This window comes from Perca fluviatilis, chromosome 21 (assembly GCF_010015445.1).
Source record: "Perca fluviatilis chromosome 21, GENO_Pfluv_1.0, whole genome shotgun sequence".
Taxonomy (NCBI): domain Eukaryota; kingdom Metazoa; phylum Chordata; class Actinopteri; order Perciformes; family Percidae; genus Perca; species Perca fluviatilis.
The window spans coordinates 13,303,646-13,324,458 of NC_053132.1; the positions used below are offsets into that span (position 1 = coordinate 13,303,646).

General features: G+C 41.8%; 1 protein-coding gene across 3 annotated transcripts in view; it reads right to left on the reverse strand.

The window, feature by feature from the left end:
* LOC120550679 (adenosine kinase-like) overlaps positions 1-20,813 on the reverse strand; it is a 105,897-nt gene that overhangs the window by 78,120 nt on the left and 6,964 nt on the right. For all 3 annotated transcript variants that reach the window (XR_005637762.1, XM_039787346.1, XM_039787347.1), the window contains exon 4: positions 11,052-11,130. Coding sequence is in view for 2 of the 3 variants with exons in the window: in XM_039787346.1 (XP_039643280.1) it covers positions 11,052-11,130 (79 nt within the window). In the remaining variant the exon portion in view is untranslated. The remainder of the gene's footprint in view (positions 1-11,051; positions 11,131-20,813) is intronic.

Here is a 20,813-nt window from a genome sequence, read left to right on the forward strand (position 1 = left end):
ATATTACATGCTAAAATTAAGGCTAGCTAAGAGGGCAACATTAGCATTTTAACCTGCATGCAGTAATCAGCTGTCTGACTGCAATTACTATCCCTAAATCTACACCATCACATTGGCTAAAATGTAAATTGATCATCTATTAGTGGCTTAGACCAAGACAGGTACTTTCTGCCATTTTATTTGTGTATCCAAATTTCAAATAGAATCAAATGTAACGTTGACACCACTTTTAGCCAAAAAAAAACATTATACAACAGAGAGCTAGATGTGATGCGACACTGCACCTGTCAGCGATGTCCCAAATGTACTGCTCACAATAGGAGCAAACCGTTGAGTGTATTATGTAAAGAACATTGCATGAGTGCAGGAGGGAGTGATTTCAGACACAGCACAAGACATCACTTCTACCCTGTATTCAACTAACCAGCCTTTATGCTTAATTATATGGGTCTGGCAGACTGAAGTTCCACCTCAGCTTTCTGTCGGTTGTTATGGAGCAACCTGCTGCTTGTGAAAGTACAATTTGTAAACTCCCTATCAAACATATGTGTTGTCACAATAACAGTTTCACAATTACACTGAGTAACTCAGCTTTACAGAGACATGTGGGAAGATATCTTACAATGTAGCCCAAATCTGATTAGAGCAGTGATCTAATCAGCCATGAATTCATCTGTGAAGACAAGCAGGCAAGAGAAAATCACCGCAGAGAATTCTGTATAATTATCAAAAATCTCACAGCGGTACATTAAAATTCTAATTACGACATATTATCTTAATTGCAAAGGAGATGCAAATCAAAACAAGGTTAACGCTGCTCCCTTAACATGCAGGAGAACATGTGGTGGGAACCTCTTCAATATTCACTAAATCAGCTTGACTTGTTCGACATGAGAGGCTGTCATTTTGTAATGCTTTCCCCTCTTAGGGGCGATAATCTTAGCTGAGAGCACAAGCAGCAGCGGCGCAGTCGTGCAACAATGAGACAGAACAAACATCTAATTGCTGTGATTTCATTTCCTTTTAATTGTATCAAACAAAGCTAGTGACAGCTCATCGCAAGTCATCTAATGTTCCTGTCCGGAGAAAACTATGTACCTCCAAAATGTAAATGATTCAGGAACTAAGCAAAAACAACAGCCTTGTCTTAAAGCTTAGTGACTTAAGATGATTAAATGATGATTATTAGATGATTAAAACCCATATAATCCTTCAACCTATCTGAACACAAAACAAATTACAATTCAATGTTCACTCTTGGCCACTAATAGAATAAGATACTTCCATGTCTAATGTGTAACAAATACAAGAAAAAAAAGTTCTCAAGAAACTGCAACTCCCATGGTACACAACAAATTGCTTGCCATAAATTGTATCTGACAGGTGCATAGTGTAACTCTGCAGACATAAGACAGCCGGATGACAGCAGGCACAAGGGGTAATGGTGAAAGGAGAGGAACATGCCATTGAACGTGGATTTATGAGCGGGTCCAGACTGAGGTGATCCATCAGTGGAGTCACATAGTATCAAACATGTCATCTTTAGGACACATTTAAATGAGGCATTAGAGGGTTTCAAAGGGTGCCGATATGCAAAAAAACATGTGGGATGTGGTGGGAAACCAGCAATTTGCTGCTTTTTAGCAGTAGAGAGAAGTATGTCGCCACCCACAAAGGCGATTTTCAATCCGGTTGAGTCTCTTAATTGGAGTATTTATGCTTTGATAGAGAGCTCCCATTTCTCCGAAGGTTCTCGCAGGAGGCTGATAACAGTATGTGGCAGCTTTAAACTAACTACAGCCATTTTTGAAACATCAGATTCCTGACAGAAAATAATAAACTAGAGGTGCTCTATGTTTTCACTAAAAGATATTGGAGTTTCTCTAGCAATTGGCTTTGGGATGGTGGTTACCCACATACTGTAAATCGAGTTTCTTTTTCTCCCACACTCCCACACACACACACACACACACACACACACAGTGCAAACACTGTCAGACACACAGCCTTTGCTGGACATAAAAAAATGGAGACCCCAGGAGTTCCCTTTGGCCCTTGCAGTCTATAACAGAGCCGACAGCTCCGATCAGCCCTGAGAAAGCAAAAGCTGCTCAGGGATCGCTTTACAATTCTCAGGGGTTCGAATAACCTGATCTTGAACTGATCCCGTGCACTGATCCTTTGGTATTGGGTTAGGAACGTGTGAAGGGGCCTGTTGAATGAACTCACTGGATATCAACATCCTCACTCCGTGTTGCTCCAGCCCAGTAGATTGTTTGACTTGATTAGTCTCTGCCCAAGTGTTAGACTACCCAATGCAAAGCCCTCCAGACACCGGTATCAATGTGTCAGAGGGAAAAGTGCTCTCCCAAGTCTCAAGGTGGAGCCCATTACCCTGAGTGAGAGCACTGTAAGTTAATAGGATTTGCTCCCGATCAAGAGACTGAACTATTTCCTGAGGCTGTTACAGGCCGAAGCACAAAAATAAATGTTCCTTTATTCAACACTATTAAGCGTCCCCAAAAAAAAAGAAAACTCCCCACCACCAACCACTCTGACCCCCCCCTACTTTTTCTCCTTGTTGGAATATCTGTTTTTACTGCAGGAGGTTGTGCTCTCCCTCTCTTTTTCTCTTGTTTTTTTTCTTCTCCCGAGCAGCCAGTAAAAGTAAAAGGTTGGCACTTTTTGTCTAAAGGAGCCATTTGTTCAGGTGTAAATGAAACTTGCATGGTAAGCAGAGCCAGGCCTGCGGTTGGACAGGGGCAGAGGGGATTCCAGATTAATCGTATGGACTATACACCATGAGGATATTCATTGAGGAGTAATTGCCAAGGGGCTTTATGTAATGTATTCTCCCCATGAGGTAAAACCTTGTAGCAGTGAGAAAGGATAATAGAGTAAGAGGATCATATAAAATGTTTGCTGCTCCAACCTTTAACTCGGAGCTTAACCCTGACCTCGGATAGTAATTACAGAGTTAATTGCCTAGTGATCTGAGGAGGAAGCTCCATCCAGCTCCACCGCAGATGTCAATTGGGCTTAAGAGCCTCCTTCTGAGGTGCAACAGATCACGGATTGTCTTATGTAATTTAAAGAAGGGACAATTAGTAGTATAGGGTCAAGTGGACGTTGGTGTTAAAGTTCTTGATTTTATAGTTTAACTAGAGTTGGCCAGTTATTCAACATTATGATTTATTGACCTTCACTGGATTCACATTAGAATTGCAACTAACACATTTTATTATATCAATTCATATGTTTTGAATTATCAATTCTTTTCTTTAGCCTAAAACGTATTGTTTACAATCATATGAAACACAGAAAAGCTGCAAATCGTCACATATAAGAAGCTGGAACTAGTGATTTTTGCTTGGTACATGTCTTTAATTACTTTTAAATGACAATGATGGCATCATATCTTGTTGTTTTACAAAATACAGTTATCCAAATGATCAATTCACAGAAAAGTCTAATGAAAAACTAACATGCATTTTTGTTTTACACATATGAATTTTGTCTGGTGTAATAATGCGTAACACAGTTCATTGTAATTATCAATTAAAATATATTCTTATTTTTATTAGGAAATGGATAGTTCCATTTCAAACTAAATTTCAATGTTCAAAACAATCAATCAATCAACAATCAATAGATTAAATGAGTGCATTGTATTATCCAGTTATTTTACACAGTGTTGTAATACAGAACATATATGGTAATTAAAAAGCTAACACAGTTGGTTATCAAAGTGTGTACACATGTGAAGAGACTTGAGTGACAGAATATATAGTGTATATGTTGCATTAAACATCGATTTGATTTGTTAATATATATTGAGTTAGTAGAAAAATAGTTACTAATGTGAAACTGATTTCAGCCATATCACCCAGCCCTAATAGTAACCATTGGTTTGCATGACAACACACCACTAAAGTTTTGACAACTCTAGATAGAAAATAAAGATTTCCTCTGGATTTGTTTAAAACCTTAAGAGAAAATAGAACTGGCGCATTTCACCACATATCTGAGCACAGCTCACTCAGGAAACCTGAATGTCTTCAGTGAGTCAAATAGTTAAGTTGAGCCGGTGCTGCCATAAACCCGGTGGGAGAGCTTGGAATAATCTAGGCGATGTTAATGATGCAATTTATATGTGAGGGGACCGGTGTTTGGCAGGCTCTTTCCGTCTGAGCGGGCTGCACAACCCAGCGAGCTCCCAGCACCCCCTGCTAGATGGAGGGGGTGGAGTAGGAGGAGGATGTCAGAGCCCATGTGAAAAGAGGGAGCGAGCGAAGCACTGATAAGAGCCATTACTATTAGTGTCTGTCTGTCACCTGCTGTGCGTCATCCAGCCTTCTCTCTCTCCACATGCGCCCCCATCCCCGTCGATCCATCCCCATCCGTTTTCCTGAGGCACATCACTTCAAATTTGCACTCACCTACACATTTTCCATCCTGTCACAGATATACTCAGTTGGCTTGAAAACTGAGCCAAGCTGCACTCTGAAAACTACTGCGAGCTTTGTTTCAAAACACTTGTAAATTAGTGAAGGTGCAGACAGCTGCCAGCATTTATTCGATAAACAAAATACCTATAGATGAACAACTGAATTGGCACAAGGGGACGCAATATTCCAGACATAACGTTTCTCAGTTTTTCCAAGCAAACACAAAGCCTAATTTGGTATTTTATTTATTACTTGGCACAATGCGACAGTTTCTTAAACTTATGAACTCGGGAGAAATGAACAGTAATTGCAGGCTGTTCTTTATTTTCTTAAAACCTTTTTAACCAAAATATTTAAAGCTGTTTTTCTCAGTTGCTATGCAACACTTCAACCGCAAGAGTAGGAGCATGCTGAGAATGTGCCAAATAAATGCTACTGCCACAGCCATTCTGCGGGGAAATATGAGAGGGGCATTGTTCAATAATCATGTGAAACAGTAGAACAGTTGTGTAAAATGCACAATCATCCTTTCATTTAGTTACTTGACCTGTGTCAACAGATAAATCAAACCAACAGTTTGTTTAATGAAACATTTTTTACAGTCTGAAAGTCTCTTAGACCATACCACAGTCATATGAGCAGATTCTTCTCATCACCTGTGCACCAAACGTACAAGTGGATGCTTTTAACTGCAGAATACAGCAAGGTGGCAGGTGAACCAAGTGTCCTGTGCAAAATATCATTTGGTAATTTGACATTTGAATGCTGCCAGATAATGTAGACTACTGTCTGTTTCACAAGCCCTTTTAGATATCACTCAGAGCTCGCCTCGAGCCCGGGTAACTGTACAACAGCCAAGCAGAAAGCAAGCAAGCCAATGGTGCTGCCTTTCTTCCTGAGCCTGGAACCAAGGACTTAAAGCAAGGACACGTTATGCAAGATATCACATTCAATTCCACTGCCAGCCTCCGAGGCCAGATGATACACATTGAGTGAGTCTGTCTCTTGAGCCCTCAATGTTAATCAACACTCTTTCCAATGCATACTTATGAGTTACAATCTACTCCCCATGTCTTCCCTTTGGCAGCTTAAATTAAGTCGCAAATTTGACGGCAAATTAACTTCAACAGGGACAGTAATATGTCACCTATACAGCAATCTGTGCCATTTCTCACCGAGGCAACACAAATCTCGTGCATCTGAGAGGAAAATTAAATCACACAAATTATTTTCGTGCGAAAGTCAAATTCGAGGAAACAGAAGAAAGACGGCGCCAGGCGGCGGGGCTATCAGCTGTTAACAAATCCCTCTGATGACAAAGCCTTGCATAATCGCCCAGTCAACCTTTATCATTGTGATCACAGAGCTTGAGATTTAATGCATGCTGGTATTAGCTGTGACATACACTCACAATACAGTTGAGGTGGGAGGAACACATGCTCAGACATGTGTGTACGTACATGTGTGTGTAAAGGGGGGAGGTGGATGTGCAACCAACAGAGATCTCCCCACTTCATCATTGAGTAAATGGCACCACAGACGTGAGCTGCGACTTCACAGCTGCCTCATGGCGGGTGACATTGAAGCCCACGCATGAACACATCGCTCATCAAAGCGAATGAGGCGTTCTTTGCTTCCACTGCTTGTGCCGAGGAAAAACAATGGCAGCCCCCCTCAAGTGCACACTTGCACACCTGGAATGTCTAGAATGAGTGGAGATGGGAATGAAAAGGGAGGGAAAAAATCCATTTGGTTTCATGCATCTCGCACAAGAAGCTTAACAGACTGTGACCTACCACTGCTTCGTTATAGGAAGGAAGCGGCAAGACCCCGGTGCCATAAAACGGCTCAGAGCGGGTGCTAACAGTGGTTCTGCAATTAACCTGTCTTAAAACAAACAAGAGGCTTTTGCTTTAACAACAGGCACATACTTGAGAGGGTTGATTTCTGCGGCGTGAAACTCAAAGGCCCACCAGGGTTCAGGTTTTAATCGGCCATTAGCGTGCTCCTTTCGGCACAGCTGCGCCAAGATCCATGCAACTACAAGCTCACTCAATGTGATCAAAAACCAAAAGCTCTTATCCCAGAAGCTAAAGAATGAACGACCATCGAATGTCTCAAATGTCTCTTCACAGTCTTAACACTTTTCATAAAGTGCGAGAAGAATGTAAGTAAAAGCAGAAAGCAACAGTAAAATTGTGAATGCCCTCTTTTGGCGTATAAGCACATCCTCCTGAAAGTTCAGTCACATTGCTTGAACACAAAAGCTCCACTCTCTTTCTCCTTAACTGTCCTCGGTTCTCTAAGTGGAACCAGACGTAGGCATTTCTTCATTTAGCCCATTCAAATAGAGGCACATTGCTGTTCTTTATTTATTTAACAAAACGAGCTGTAAAAGCCAAACATTAGGTCATGGAATATTTTCACCCCGAGAAATAAGTCAGTGCCTTCAATGAGACATCAAACCCAGTTTAAGTATCCCCCTACAAAATATGAGCTGATGAGGTCCTTTTTCGAAGTCAAGTAGTGCTGTGGGATTGTTCTGTTTTTTAAATACAACTTTCGACAGTGTGGTGCACATGCGTTTCCAATTAAGTGCGCAGAGCCAACATCCAAGCCTGGGCCCCATTCACCCTGTCCACGATTGACCAAGTCTGAGGAAATGTTAAACAGGCATCATAACCAAAACAGAGACGGCAGATTTTTCAAAAGCCTTTACTTTCTAAACAATAATTAAGACATCACAGTAAATTGATGATCTAGACTGCAAACAAAGCACACAATCTAAATAAAGAAAAAGGGAACATACCTATTCATAACTTTTTGTGACGCGTTCACAGCTAGTGTACTTAGACATAGCAATTTGTCCCTTTGGTGAATGGGTACAAAGCCTGCTTACAGTGCAAAGAAATAAAATATGTCAAAGCTGTTGATTTGTGAGGACCATAATGAGAATGCACGGTTTACACAAGGCACTCAGAGTAGGATCTACTTCCCTGGCAGCAGCAATAACTCCCTATGAGCCTGTCTCTGCTCAGACTTCAATCTCTTGGCCCTAAGGAGCTGTTGGAGGACTTTGATGTTCTGTCTAAATGAATTGACTGTGCTTCATGATACAGCCCTCCAGTCAACTGACTCGCCCCACCGCTTCTGTCACCTGTGATAAACACCATGCGTGCTCGCTGGTACCAAATTCTGAAACACATGCTCAGAAAGGCCACAATTTTCCCCCCCTTCAACTTTGTAAATGACTGCAAAAAATATGATTGTTGTTTCCCGCCGTGCCCTATCGGAGGAGAAGCCCTTTGATGTCTAAGGCTGTACGTGGGCAAGCAACGCTGGGCTGGTTTTTGTTACCTTACAGCCCTGCAACATTCAGTAGGTGAGCCTTTATGTCGGATGCACCTTCAGGGCATGGTGTTTGTTAGAGCCTGGGCAAAGGCAACAACCTCCAACCCACTTCTATGATTGCATTTCTTCTTAAGAATCAGAGCCAGACAGCACTGCATACATGCTTCCAACTTCACTGACATGATCCAAACTAAATCTAAGGCTTATTTAGGAGCACTGGTGCACAGATAAGGAAGAACAAATGTGTTGATATGTCTAACTTGGGACTTCTAGTTTGCTTTGAATATGGAGAAGTAGTGACAGGAGCCATAAAAATGCACCCCAAGTGTTAAAGATAGCACTGAGTGCAACCAATTGACGACTAGCAAACACTGCAACAGATGATTTCGATCAAAGAGTGGGGCAGAGACGGTGGTTAAAGGGAAACAATACTTATCCGTCTAAGCTTCAGCTTGGTCAATTCTCATTTGACTAAATCCAATTACCATCGATTCTGCATCTTCTTAAAGCCGAGGTTTAGGTTCTCCTTGATAGTGCAGAAATCTTAACTCCGATGAAGCGGCAGTATTTAACCTATTACAGCCTCCGATGAAGCGGTTAGGTTTTGGAGGAAAGTAGGAGTTCTACTGGCAAAGGCATTGATCCTCCCACACCCTGGGTTTTCCCAGCATGTGCAGTGATTCCTGTGCAAAGCCTCTGAACACCTCTCTCTCCTCCAGCAGCGGTGGTGGTGCTCCTGAGCAAACCTGCCCTGGATCGAGCATCTCATTTAGTCACTGGGCCCTTTGATGTGGATTCAGTGCTGCAGTGCATATCATTCGTGTTTGAAGGTTTAGCTTCCACAATACAGCAGGGTTTGAAGTTTCACATATTGCAAGAGCTACAATGTGATAATCTGGGAGCCGGTTATGCATTATACATTTTTCATAAAAGAACACCATCACCTGAAAGTGGAATGTGGAAAAGTCAGCGCTTCAAGGTATATATTGACAGAAACTGTTTCTGAGACTTCTGGGTGTGGGACGAAAACACTCTTGTTATCATGAGGATTTCAGAATCAGCTCTACATCTTCTCTCTGAAGGGGGTAAATATCCAACTAAACAGAGTAGAATAACATTTGACTGGGGTCTGCCATGCCATTATAAGACCAATTTAGTCGACTGAACGCTTCTCGCAGGGCACAGAGGCCATAACGGCTCTTTCTCCAGCAATAAAGATCTCATTCTTCATCTGATTTCACAAAGGAGTTGATATGAGATGATTCAGTGTCTTAAATAAAACATGTAAAAATCCTTGTCAAGGTGTATGTCTTAAAGTGATGGTTCGGAGTAATTTCACCCTAGGGTCCTTTGCACCATGACCTCGAGCCAAACAACACCCCAGAAGCTTTTTTCACCTGGATCAAACATTGGAAGAGTTAGCGTTATCAGCTGAATAGCTTAGTGCAAGCGCTAATGGATCCAAGAGTGTATCTTGTACATTACCCACTAATAATGTCCGAAATGATACCAAACCTCTACAGTAGTACAAATAGGTTATGTACTCATAAAACGATGGATTGGAAAGTTTGTAAATACACCAGAAGTTTATTTAAATAACACTTGCCTTCTGGCTTCTGCTCTCTGCTGCTACTGCTACCGGCAGTAAGACGAGTGCTTAGTGACATCTACAAATTACAACACCGAAAACAGATGCAACAAAAAACAAAATTTATTAATTTAATGATTAAATAAGGTAGTGTCTCCAAACTTACCTCAATTATAACTTGTCTCCTGCTAGTTGTACTACAGCACTTTTAAAAAATAAGTTAAATTAATAAATAAATATTTTTGTTGTATCTGTTTTCAGTGTTGTAATTTGTAGACGTCACTAAGCACTCGTCTTACTGCAGGTAGCAGTAGCAGCAGAGAGCAGAAGCCAGCAGGCAAGTGTTATTTAAATAAACTCCTGGTGTACTTACAAACTTTCCAACCAATCTTTTTATGAGTACATAACCTATTTATACTAGTGTAGAAGTTTGGTATCATTTCGGACATTATTAGTGGGTAATGTACAAGATACACTCTTGGATACATTAGCGCCTGCACGAAGCTATTCAGCTGATAACGCTAACTCGCCCAATGTTCGACTCAGGTGAAAAAAGCTTCTGGGGGGTTGTTTGGCTCGAGGTCGTGGTGCAAAGGACCCTAGGGTGAAATTACTCCGAACCATCACTTTAACTGAAGCAGACCAAACAAATATATTGCTTTAGCTTGTGTCATGACAAATAAGGAAATAATCTCTGTGGAAAACGTTGCAATTACAATTTTCAAGGTTGTAAGTGGAAAAGTGAGCGCACCAGCACACAACATTTGAAAAATAGGGGGAGTTGTTGGCCAAAGAATAAAATCAAGTTGGCTGTTAATATCTGTGAGTGACTAAGGTTTATGTAAACGCTTCTGATCTTGATAATTAAAGAGTGTTTGTATGGAGGGGCACAGCTCCGCGTCTCTCTTTAAAGATGCTTAATGTCTCCAAAGCATGGAGATGGTGGCAGCCTGAGGGCCTGCATGCTTTCTTTTCCCTCTCTCTGTATCTGTCTTGTGTTAAATACACACAAGCATGTGTACAAATACGAACTATACACACTATACTGACACATACAAACAAAAAACCCACGCACAAGAAAAAGAGACGGAGCGTTCACAAACATCAGCCTCTCAATTAGCTTCTGCACTCATTTCTCTTTGGAAGGGAATTATTTTTCAGCTGGGTGCTTTGTCTTTGTTTATTGTAAGCAGACCAAAGCTTTATCAGCAGCTAATCACTGCATGTCAAATTCACAGACTTACTGCAGTCACTTAAAAAAAAAAAAAAAGTAATCTTAACAAATTCAGATTGGCATTTTAGATTTGGACAATCACCAACTTCTTTTAGATCAAATCAAATCTGTCTGACAGCTAGGGAGAACATCAGCATTTGTTTGATATCATTTGCTGTGGCATGTTAATTGCATCTACTTGTAATTCTCTCTAATTGATGTTTGATATGTCTCAGGAAATTAGGCCAACTAGATAACACTGCAAATATTATGAATCCTCCCTGCCTTTCTCTTTCCGCGGCAGGTTTGATGAATTCACAACACCTAAAACTGTTATGTGTCAACATGCTGTGCAGTTATGCTCGGTTTTCCCAGGCTGACAAACCTAAGGTTATAAGCATATCACAGTATATTCAAAACACACTCAGGCAGAGGACTAGAGAAGACTAACCTGAGCAATTTTCACAGAGTTCTGGGTCGAACCACCGGCATGATATTCAACTTTGTTCCTCTTGACAATTTCTTCAAACCTGAAATAAACAAGTGCAAGAGTTGTTAGAAAAGACAACACTCAAGATTAACCACAAAGTGAATTAGACCAGACCTGCTGATAGAGGCTTAGTATAAACACCAGATACGACCAGCTGTAACATGAGCAGACTACAGGTTTATCAACACATTACAACATGTGTAGAAGGAGGGAGGAGAAATGGCATTTCATAAACACCACTAATTAGTCAATTCAAAATCCATTAGGAGAGGTTACACAGGTACAGCTGAAGAGCAGCTGTGAATATAGATAATGAAATTTAGAACATATATTTGTGGTCTCCAGAGAATGGATCCTAATGACTTGGAAGATCAACCTTTTTATCACTATTAACATATTTTCCACTAGTTCAACACAGGATACAATAACCAAATTCCATAAGTCTCAGTTGCAATATGGGAGTAGGCTAAAATAGCATGCTGAAATACTAATGTTAGCATCAAAACCTGCTAACATGCTAGACAAATATTATTCACATATTAGCATGCTTACGTAACGTCTTAAAGTTAGCATGCCTACATGCTAACGTTAGTATGCCAAATGCATGTTAGCATGCTAACATGCCCGACTTAAATAATAGCAAAAGGATAATAACATTCTAACGTTATGTTAAGATAATACATTTTGCATGCCAACAGAGAAGAAAGATTTTCTTTTGATTAAAAGATCATTGATAGGACAGTTAAGATTGTATAATATTGGCCAGCTGGACATTTCAAACATTACATGACTTAGCTAACTAGTTCAACCATTTATCTGATACAGCCATTCAAACTATTTATAAGTTACTTTTAGCCAACTCATTCTGCTATCCATCAAGTTTTAGGACAGCTTAGACATGAAAGAGGAGAGAGATGGGGAACACATGCCGAGGGCCGCGGGGCGGAACGGAATGGACATGGCATGGCCACCGCTGAAGGGCCTGGCCCCTGTATCGTGGTGGCACACTCAGGTGAGCGCAAAGGGGCCCTGCCGGTGGTAGCTATTTCAACCATTTATGCATTACTTTTCGCAACCTGTTTAGACCTCTCTGCTTGCTTGTTTGCTAATTAATTACCTGCACTCTCAATCGCAAGACATATGCCTCATTTCAACCACATGGTACGGCACTAGCTCTACTCAACTCTATTTTTTGGTTGTCCATTAGCAAAAGTTGTGGATAGTACCTATAGCGAGCTGAGCCGATACCGAAGGTGGAGCTGAAACACTGCAGACCACTGATTGGTCTGAGAGAACCGTCACTAGTGCAACACTGGACATCCTGCACAAACCCGCTATTTTTAAATAGCCAAGCTTCCATCAGAAGACTGCAATTTTATTTTTCGCAAAAACACTATGGCATACATTTGACGAAGTGCAGATGTTCCTCTGTTTGTTTGCAGATGAAAGGATTTAGCGAGTGTCGCATTGAAGATGATGTCATGGCACCCAGGTGTTTCGGCTCACTTTAATTTCTATTTCAAATCATTAAAATATTTGGATTTTCCTTTTATATCTCTCTGTCAAGAAGATAGCAGCATGTCAGCTCTGCAATATAATAAAATATAATAAAAAATGAAAGTGGCATACATTTTTATTCAATTGTGACATTCCAGGTGCAAGCTTTTCCAATAAACTGCATAAAAAGAAAAAGAGGAAGAAAAAAAGCTGCAAGCAAATGCTGGATTTTGTTAAAGGGGATAGTTGACCACAAATGTTGCTGGAGTTGAAAAGAGGCAGTTAGGGTCTAAATGCAAACTTGATAAAAGCAAAAGAGGAACAGTGTCGACACATGGTCGCAGTTAGCCATACAGTATTGAAGCAAGATGAGCACTGAAAGTTATTTCTGGGAACTTATACTACTTCCTCAAAGGGCTGCATGAAATGAACTATCATTAAGTTTCTTTTATTTCATGAAAGATTAACCTTTTCAGATAGGCAGTATTTTTGTTTTTTATTTCATAGGTGGTATTTTCAGAGCAATTAGAAAAACAAGTTTTATAATTTCCTTGTGTAGAAAACCCTCATAGCTAGATAACTGGTTTTGAAAGAGACCACATCTGATTAAATGTTTGATGTATGAACCATACAGCAGAGTTAAGAGATGAGTGTAACAGACCAAACACACTGAGTCAAGAAAACAGACATGACATTGGGGAGTGGGGAGTAAACAATTGTTGAGTTTTCAAACATAAACCACAGGAACACCCTTGGGTCTCCAGTGAAATACTGAAGGCGGTTCTATCATTTTTGTATTTTCCCATCATACTGCCATTTCAAACATCAATAGCTTCAATGCTTAGGCGTAACGTAATGCAAAGCTGGGCTACGCTGCGAAATAGAGTCTTTATCTGGGGAGCTGAGAATATGAATAATGTGTATTCTTCACATCGTTCACACAAACAGCCTCCCAAGGGGCTGGCTATATAAACTTGGAAATTGACAAAACTGCAGTCAAGTTGATACGCCACATAAGGAGGTCCTTGGCTTTTTTTTTTCCCCGCAACTGTAAATTGAAGACTGTCAATTTGTAAGAGTATTTACAACAGGGGGGAAAAAAATCCAATGACATGGTAAATAGTTCAAGGTGCACCATACCATTCCCACTGGTGTATTTCACCTTAAATTAACTGAGTAAGGGGGGTTGTTGGGAAAATGCTTGAGTGTAATCCCAAGGGGTGCTGGTTACGTAAAGGGTCGGCTACAGAGTGCCGATGCATTCCCTTTTTAGGAGTAACAAGATTTTTGGTGGAGATTTTTGGTGCACATTTTGGGGGAGTATTGTGTATGCAAAGTGCATCATGGCTTACCAACATATGTCAGCCAGCGGTGTTCCAATACTACAGCACAACCTGGTTTAACAAGGCATGGCCGAATTGCAGCGAGTGTGAAAGTAACCTTTACTGCTTCAAAGAAAGTCTGCATATCATGTCTCAAGGCAAAGGGTCTACCTAGGGCAGAATGTTCCTAATAAAGAAAAAAAAAAAAAAAAAAAAACTTTCCATGCAAGTGGAAAATATGCTAACCGCTAAAAAATTCCTTCCTGAGACACCTGTTATGACTCCTTGACAAAGGAAGAATTTGAGCACTGTGGGTGTTTATAACATGAAGGCAGCCGAGGGACTCCAGAACCCATTTCAAATAGACACACTGCTTCTGAGGATTTTAGTTTTTTTTTTTTTTTTTTTTTTTTCTTCCTAGAAGTATTTGCTCCACCTTGCAGTGCAGACAGCATGGGGCCCTGCTCTTGGACGCCTCGAAAATCCCATCCGAAAAGGAGCAGCTGCCTCGAGACCTTTAAACCCTCAAACATCATGTGATCCCATAGTAGTGACACCGTAAATGGCCCCCATGGCCATTTAGGAAGAGAAAATCCCTTCCCATCTACTGCAGTCTGAGCTCACTCGGGGATGGGAGGGAGCAGAGAAAAATAAATTGTTTTGAACAAAATGTTCTCAGCCAGTAACCTCTGCTTTTAAAACCCACCAGTATTGTTCAATGGAAGAGCAATTCCAACGCTGCCATGCATTCCACTAACGTAAGGACAGTCTGTGTTATATAACACATGCTTTACAAGAGACTGCCACTGACCCTCTGGTTAAATACCACTCTTAACTAAAGGCACTGTGGGTTTTTTTTCAATTTAATACCTTCCAATTTGAGACTAATAGATGCACTTATTTATTCAGTTTTAATCAAATTAGGGGAATTAGGCTACTGAATGCAATATTTGTATTCAGAGGTTATGAGAGCCCTCCTTGAAAACTATTACCTCTACATCTTTCCGGCTTAACACATTCAAATTGTTGGGGTAGATCACACAAATCAGGAACTTCGTGTTGTTTACATTCCTGGGAATGGAGCCCCCACCGTTGTTTCCCATCAAGGGAAATATGAGAGCTTCCTAAGTACTAGGAGTGTTCTCTGCCCCCAGTGACTCATGAGTTCCTCTCTCACCTCCCCAAAAAAAGAGCAGAGTAGATTATTTACATGAGGCAATAATTCAAGATTTGCTCCTCTAAGTCTCTTACATGGAGGGCAAGGCGAGCCCATTTACCCAATCCCTCTTCATTCGCCTTTGATGTTAGCCTATCTCGATAAGACCGGATGAGTGCCCTAAAATCCCCGTCGAGTGATTTCACAGGAAGAACAAGTCTCTGTTAATCAATGGCTAGATTGGATCTAGATCCTCGGGAGTGGTCCGCCTGAAAGTCCTCCCGAGTGTTTGAGTGCACACCGGGGTAATTCATCGCTAATGATCACCGCGGCACCCACTCTCCTGCGTTCGTCCTTATTTAATTGCCTTGTTCACGTTTAAACAGCTTACAAATCACATAGACAGGCAGGGAAACATGATCAAACAGCCCCTATCGCTAATCAGGGGAGGGCAAGGGAAGACGTGAGAGGACTGGGGCTTCTTTGCCGCTCTCCTTGGGGATTGGGAAGAAGGAGGGTTGTACAGGAACAGTAAATTAGCTCTGCTTCAGCTATAGCAGGCAGGTACATTTAAACAGGCAGATCCATCTTTCTCTCTCTCTCTGACAGAAGCAGAGAGGGGGCCGTACAGCTAAAAGGCTTTGGTAATCCCAGTTTCAACACAGGCATCTGGAGTGGAGACAGGTTCCACCATTGATTAGATTCCCCAATCAGTGTGTGCATCCTACACCAGCCTTACTTGGTAGTCTGGAGGCAGTACAAGGCCTGATGCACAGTAATTGTTTCCATAGGTCAGGCAGAGGAAAAACAGCTCAGGGACGTGATGAAAGGGAGATGGAAAGGGTGAGGAATATTGTTGTTTTTCCCCCCAATTAAATTGTTTGTCAAACCCTTCACAAAGGGTTACGCAGTTTATCTGTTTAAAATCAATACGCTCGTCTCAGTGTGAACGCTTGTCCCGACACAAGACAGGCCCATTAATTATTCTGTTCTGCGCGCTATCGCCGGGCTGCTCAAGGTTGAGCCTTATCTTTTCTTATTTCAAATCAATAATTATCTTCTACCGTGCTCGCGCTCCCCCTCAGAAATAGATGTGCTTTTCATTCAATGCCTGTAGAGTCTCTCTCTCTCTCTCTTCTCTCTCTCTGTAGCAACTGGTGAAGAACGCAGAATGAATAGGACATTCTTATCAGTGGAACATTAGGGCAGGATAGGAATAGATGGCGAAGAATGAGGCGCATAAAAGTACTGAACACAAATGAGTCATGATTCAAACAGCGAGCAAGGCCTTGTTCCCATCCCCTGACATCTTCTAATACACTACAGTAAGGGATGAATGTTGATTTGCACAAAAGCATTACGATACCGCCATCGTTCAGGTATCTTCAATCCATTTGGGTAAATCTCTGTTCAGCTGAGAAAACCTGCCTCGAGTCCCTTGGTGCAAAAAAACAAAAAAAAACAAACGTGACTCCAGCCGCGATGAGCCTTTTTGCATTATAGACGGGATGCACAATTAATGACTGCACAATTACATGGTCATAATGGGTAAGTAATTGCATTAGAATGCAGAAACGACAAATGTGCATCCCTTTAATAATCGACCGATCCAGCAGCAGCAGCGCAGCAGCAGCCCATTTGTTGGCATTAACCGAGGACTGCTGTTTGTACTTAATTAGGCTGCACTCAAGGATTAGGCGGCGGGGGCAAAATCTGGTCATGGAGGATGAGTTCATATCATTTCCTCTGAAATGTCACAGGTTTTTGGCTTTGCGCTGCAGAGGGTGGCGTTGTTTGTCACACTGCACTGTGTGGATGTGGGAGAAGGAGTGCGAGTGTGTGTGTGAGGACATGAAAGAGAGAAAGAGAGGGAGAGGGACACATTGAGGAAGAGAGTGGGAAGACGGGAGCGTGTAAGCAAGGATGGGGCTTCTGGTGTTCTCTTGAGGATTGAGATTTGAAGCCGGAGCACAAAGCCACTGAGACATTGCCCTTATCTTGGAGGTTGATACCAGGATCTCAATGATTCAGAGCGCTCCGTGTGAATAATTCCACCAACACCCCCTACTGCGGGGACCATATGGCCCAGTGTGAACTTTAAACACACGGGGAGTGTTGCTGTTCACCAGTCAGGCCTCCCATCTCTACCCCCGCACAGGCTAGGTGTAGAGAAATGATCAGCACAGACAGTATACTAACTAGCTTACATGTGTACGGGCTGCTGTCATCATTGACTTTTCCTGTGTGGCTGCTGGGGATCAAAGATGACTAAAAATAGCCCCGAGCATGCTTTTCTGAACGGAACATGCTGTATGTACTGGCTGAGACGCCCCCATTTTAATTATAAAACGCTCTTTAAAAAAGGGGGAGTTGGAGGAAGAGAAGGGGGGGGTGGGGGACGCCCACATGCACAGAGATGTGGATAATGTTTGTTGCACTCCCTTTGACATGTGATGTTTCCTTCTGGCACCACCTGCTGGCAGCCACCGACAACAAGAGGGAGGCATTTGCAGCTCCGGCGAGGACGAGCCTTAATTATGATTGCATCAGCCATCTCTCATGATGCAGCACGTAGGCTCTAAATGCAGAGCAATCACCCTGCATCGCAGTGTCTTAACCCATTTCATCTCAAAAAATAACAGCAGAACAAGATATGGGGCTTCTTTATTTGGATTATTTTTTTTAATAATCCTCGTTTTATAATTCAAAGGGTCTAGATCCACATTTCTTACTGTTGAGTACAGCTCTGGTGAGCATGTCCGATTTATGCAAGTGCCCCAAATCGTCAGATTCATGCATATCAATAAAACATCAAGAGCAGCGCGGTTGGCGGCCTGAACATGTTTCTGATGTCTCAATTACCAGTTGAGTGCTATTAATCTCTGCTCGCTCTCTTTGGCTCAGAGGTCGACTGATGGATGCAGGCCTGCAACCTTTGCCCTTTAGCGGCACGGGGAGCCGGATGTTCTGACCCCCCAGCGGACCGGCGGAGGTGAGTTTAAGTACTGTAGTACAGCACTCAGCCTCAGCAACAGACAAGAGAGCCGGGAAGTTAAAAGAGGGGGTTGTAATGTGTCTACACACTCAGTCAAGCATGAGTGCATCTAGTGAAGTGGCACCATGGCAAGCACATGCAGCTTCTGCACGCATGCTTGCATGTGAGCACACACAAGGAGGAGTGTTTCTCCTCCTGACACACCAGGATAGCTCCGCCGGGGGTTTCTAGCACTCACAATTTGCTTCGTTATATATTAACCAAAAAAAAAAAAAGAATACCAAAAAAAACAGGGGTAGAGTCAAGTGTGTTTACAGAGCAGAATCTATCACACGCACACACCCAGGAGCCAGAGTGTTTAGCATGTACTCAGTGAGTGAGGCCTTTCTTGTTTTCCTCCCAGTAAGCAGATTGAGCTGCACGGCAGCAGCAGGGGTGTGTAAGATGTACACAGACAGCGGGGTGTGTGAGTGGAGAGGCACCTCCACTGATCTCCTGTGTCGTGTGATGATGTGTGTGTGATGTGTGTCTCAATCCAGCGCTGATCCCCCTGAGTCAGCCCTGTCAGTGATATGAGTCTCCCACCCTCTCTCTCCCTCTTTCTCGCTTTCCTTCGCCATCCGGAATGCTAATGACAGCCAGCCACTAACGCTGCAGCCCTGAATTATTCATGCAGCAGAGGGTCACACGGCATAATGAGGAGTTTACTCTCATTCTGGATGCGATTGTGACGCTGCTAATCTGCATTTAGCACAGAGAAAGAGAGAAAAGGAGGGAGAGGGGGGGGGGAAGAGAGAGGGAGGAGGAGGGAGGATGAGCACTGATGATCTTAATTGCTGTGAGCAAACATCCTCTGAAAAGAGTCACGCCATCATCCAGAGATGAGAAAGTAAACAATTAATTATCATCGGACAGAGGGAGTCATAAAACAAATGTTTGAACGCGACTAATATTCAGGAGCCAACTGATCTTTTTTGTTTGTTTTTTCTCCGAGGTGACAATACACGTACTCTAACAATGACTCGCTCATTTGACACACTAATAATCATTAGCTCTAATACGATATGGTTAACAGGCCCATGAGGGTTTGGGTGAATGGTATATTATGCAATACTGCATGTTCTAAACAACCTGTATTGCCTAGTTATCCTGAAATAAAATGTCTATTTGCCCACATTATAATCTCCTGCAGAAAGAGGCGTGTTTTCATTATGTTGACATGTTGTTTCCTATGGAGACAAACAGCAGGCTACTGTTGCCCCCTGCTGGACATAAAAGATATATACCCCTTTTACAGCAATTCAATCCTGAGCAAAGACATTCACTACTGAGAAAAAAAAGTAGAAGTTAAAATAAAATATCAACCAACTGCTGACAACATAAATATTTTCAAGGCCTACAATCAAAGATGAAATAGTACGTACGTAAAGCGACAACACTAGTGAATAACACAACTCTACTTAGAATATACCGTGATTATTTGTCCGATTATCTGAGATAAAGACATTATATACCCCACCTCTTTACAAGTTCTAAAGTCCATTAAACATGCACCCTACCTTTGCAGATATCAAAGTTACATTTTAAGCCACACGATGGCAGCAGTGACTACAAAACGTGAGCAAGAACCACAGCATTACATCTGACAAAAGGCCTTTTTCCACAGCAGACATTTTGACTTGTCATAGCAGGAAAAGCACAGGTGAAACAAATGGCTAAGTTCCATCAAGTGCCCCAGTAAGCCTTGGCAGTGAGCCAGTATGCAAAATACCAGGACCCTGGAACCAGCTCACCTATATGGAATGCAGTCGCTTTTAATATTATCAATTACACCTGTGCTTTTCCTGCTGAGGCAAGTTAAAATGTCTTCTTTGTATATCACCCACTGAAATTTAGAATGATACGTATCTAGGCAGGAAGAAAGGAAGTCAAACACAGTGCTTTGGTTAGTTGGTTTCCTCTCATACCCCAAAATCAAAACACCCGAGGCATCCTCTGAAAAACCAGCACCTACTGAAAACAACCCTTTTAACTGCAGCTCAGAAAGAAAAAAAAACGTTGAAACAAAAACAGTTACAGTAAAAGACCCGTGCGTTTACAGCAACCAACCAACCACCACACTGTAATCAATGTATAAACTACAAGTATTAAGAAGCAGCAGCTGCCTTATTTGGAGGAAAGAGTGATGAGGGCAGTGTTGACATTGCACTGTGGGAATTTACTTTCATTGGAAGTTAGTATTTCTTTCTTGTCATGTTTGCCTTTATTAGACAGGAGAAAGTATAGATACAGACAGGAAACATGGGGAGAGAGAGCGTGGTACAAAATACCACAATCCTCCGGGGCAGGAAACGAACCACGACATTGCGGTTTTATAGTATGGGTCTCAACTTCACTAGGCAACAAAGACACCCAGGAACTTTTTTCAGCAGAGCAGATACACCACTTACTTTTATTAGGGATGCAACTCATTTTATTATTTTCATTCATTTACTGTATCTCTGATTAATTGCTCGAGTAATAATGCCAAGGTGACGTCTTTATAATTTTAGTTTGCTCCAACAAACGGTCATAAATCCAAAAGATATTCATTGCATAATGAAATAAACCAAATAAGAAGCTAATTTTCATATGTGAGAAGCTGAAACCAGCATATTCTTGGCATTTTTGCTTGATAAATTCCAAAAAACATTGGTCAAGTAACTTTGTCGGTCAACTTATTGATACTACTAAAACTAAACTTGTTTCCATAT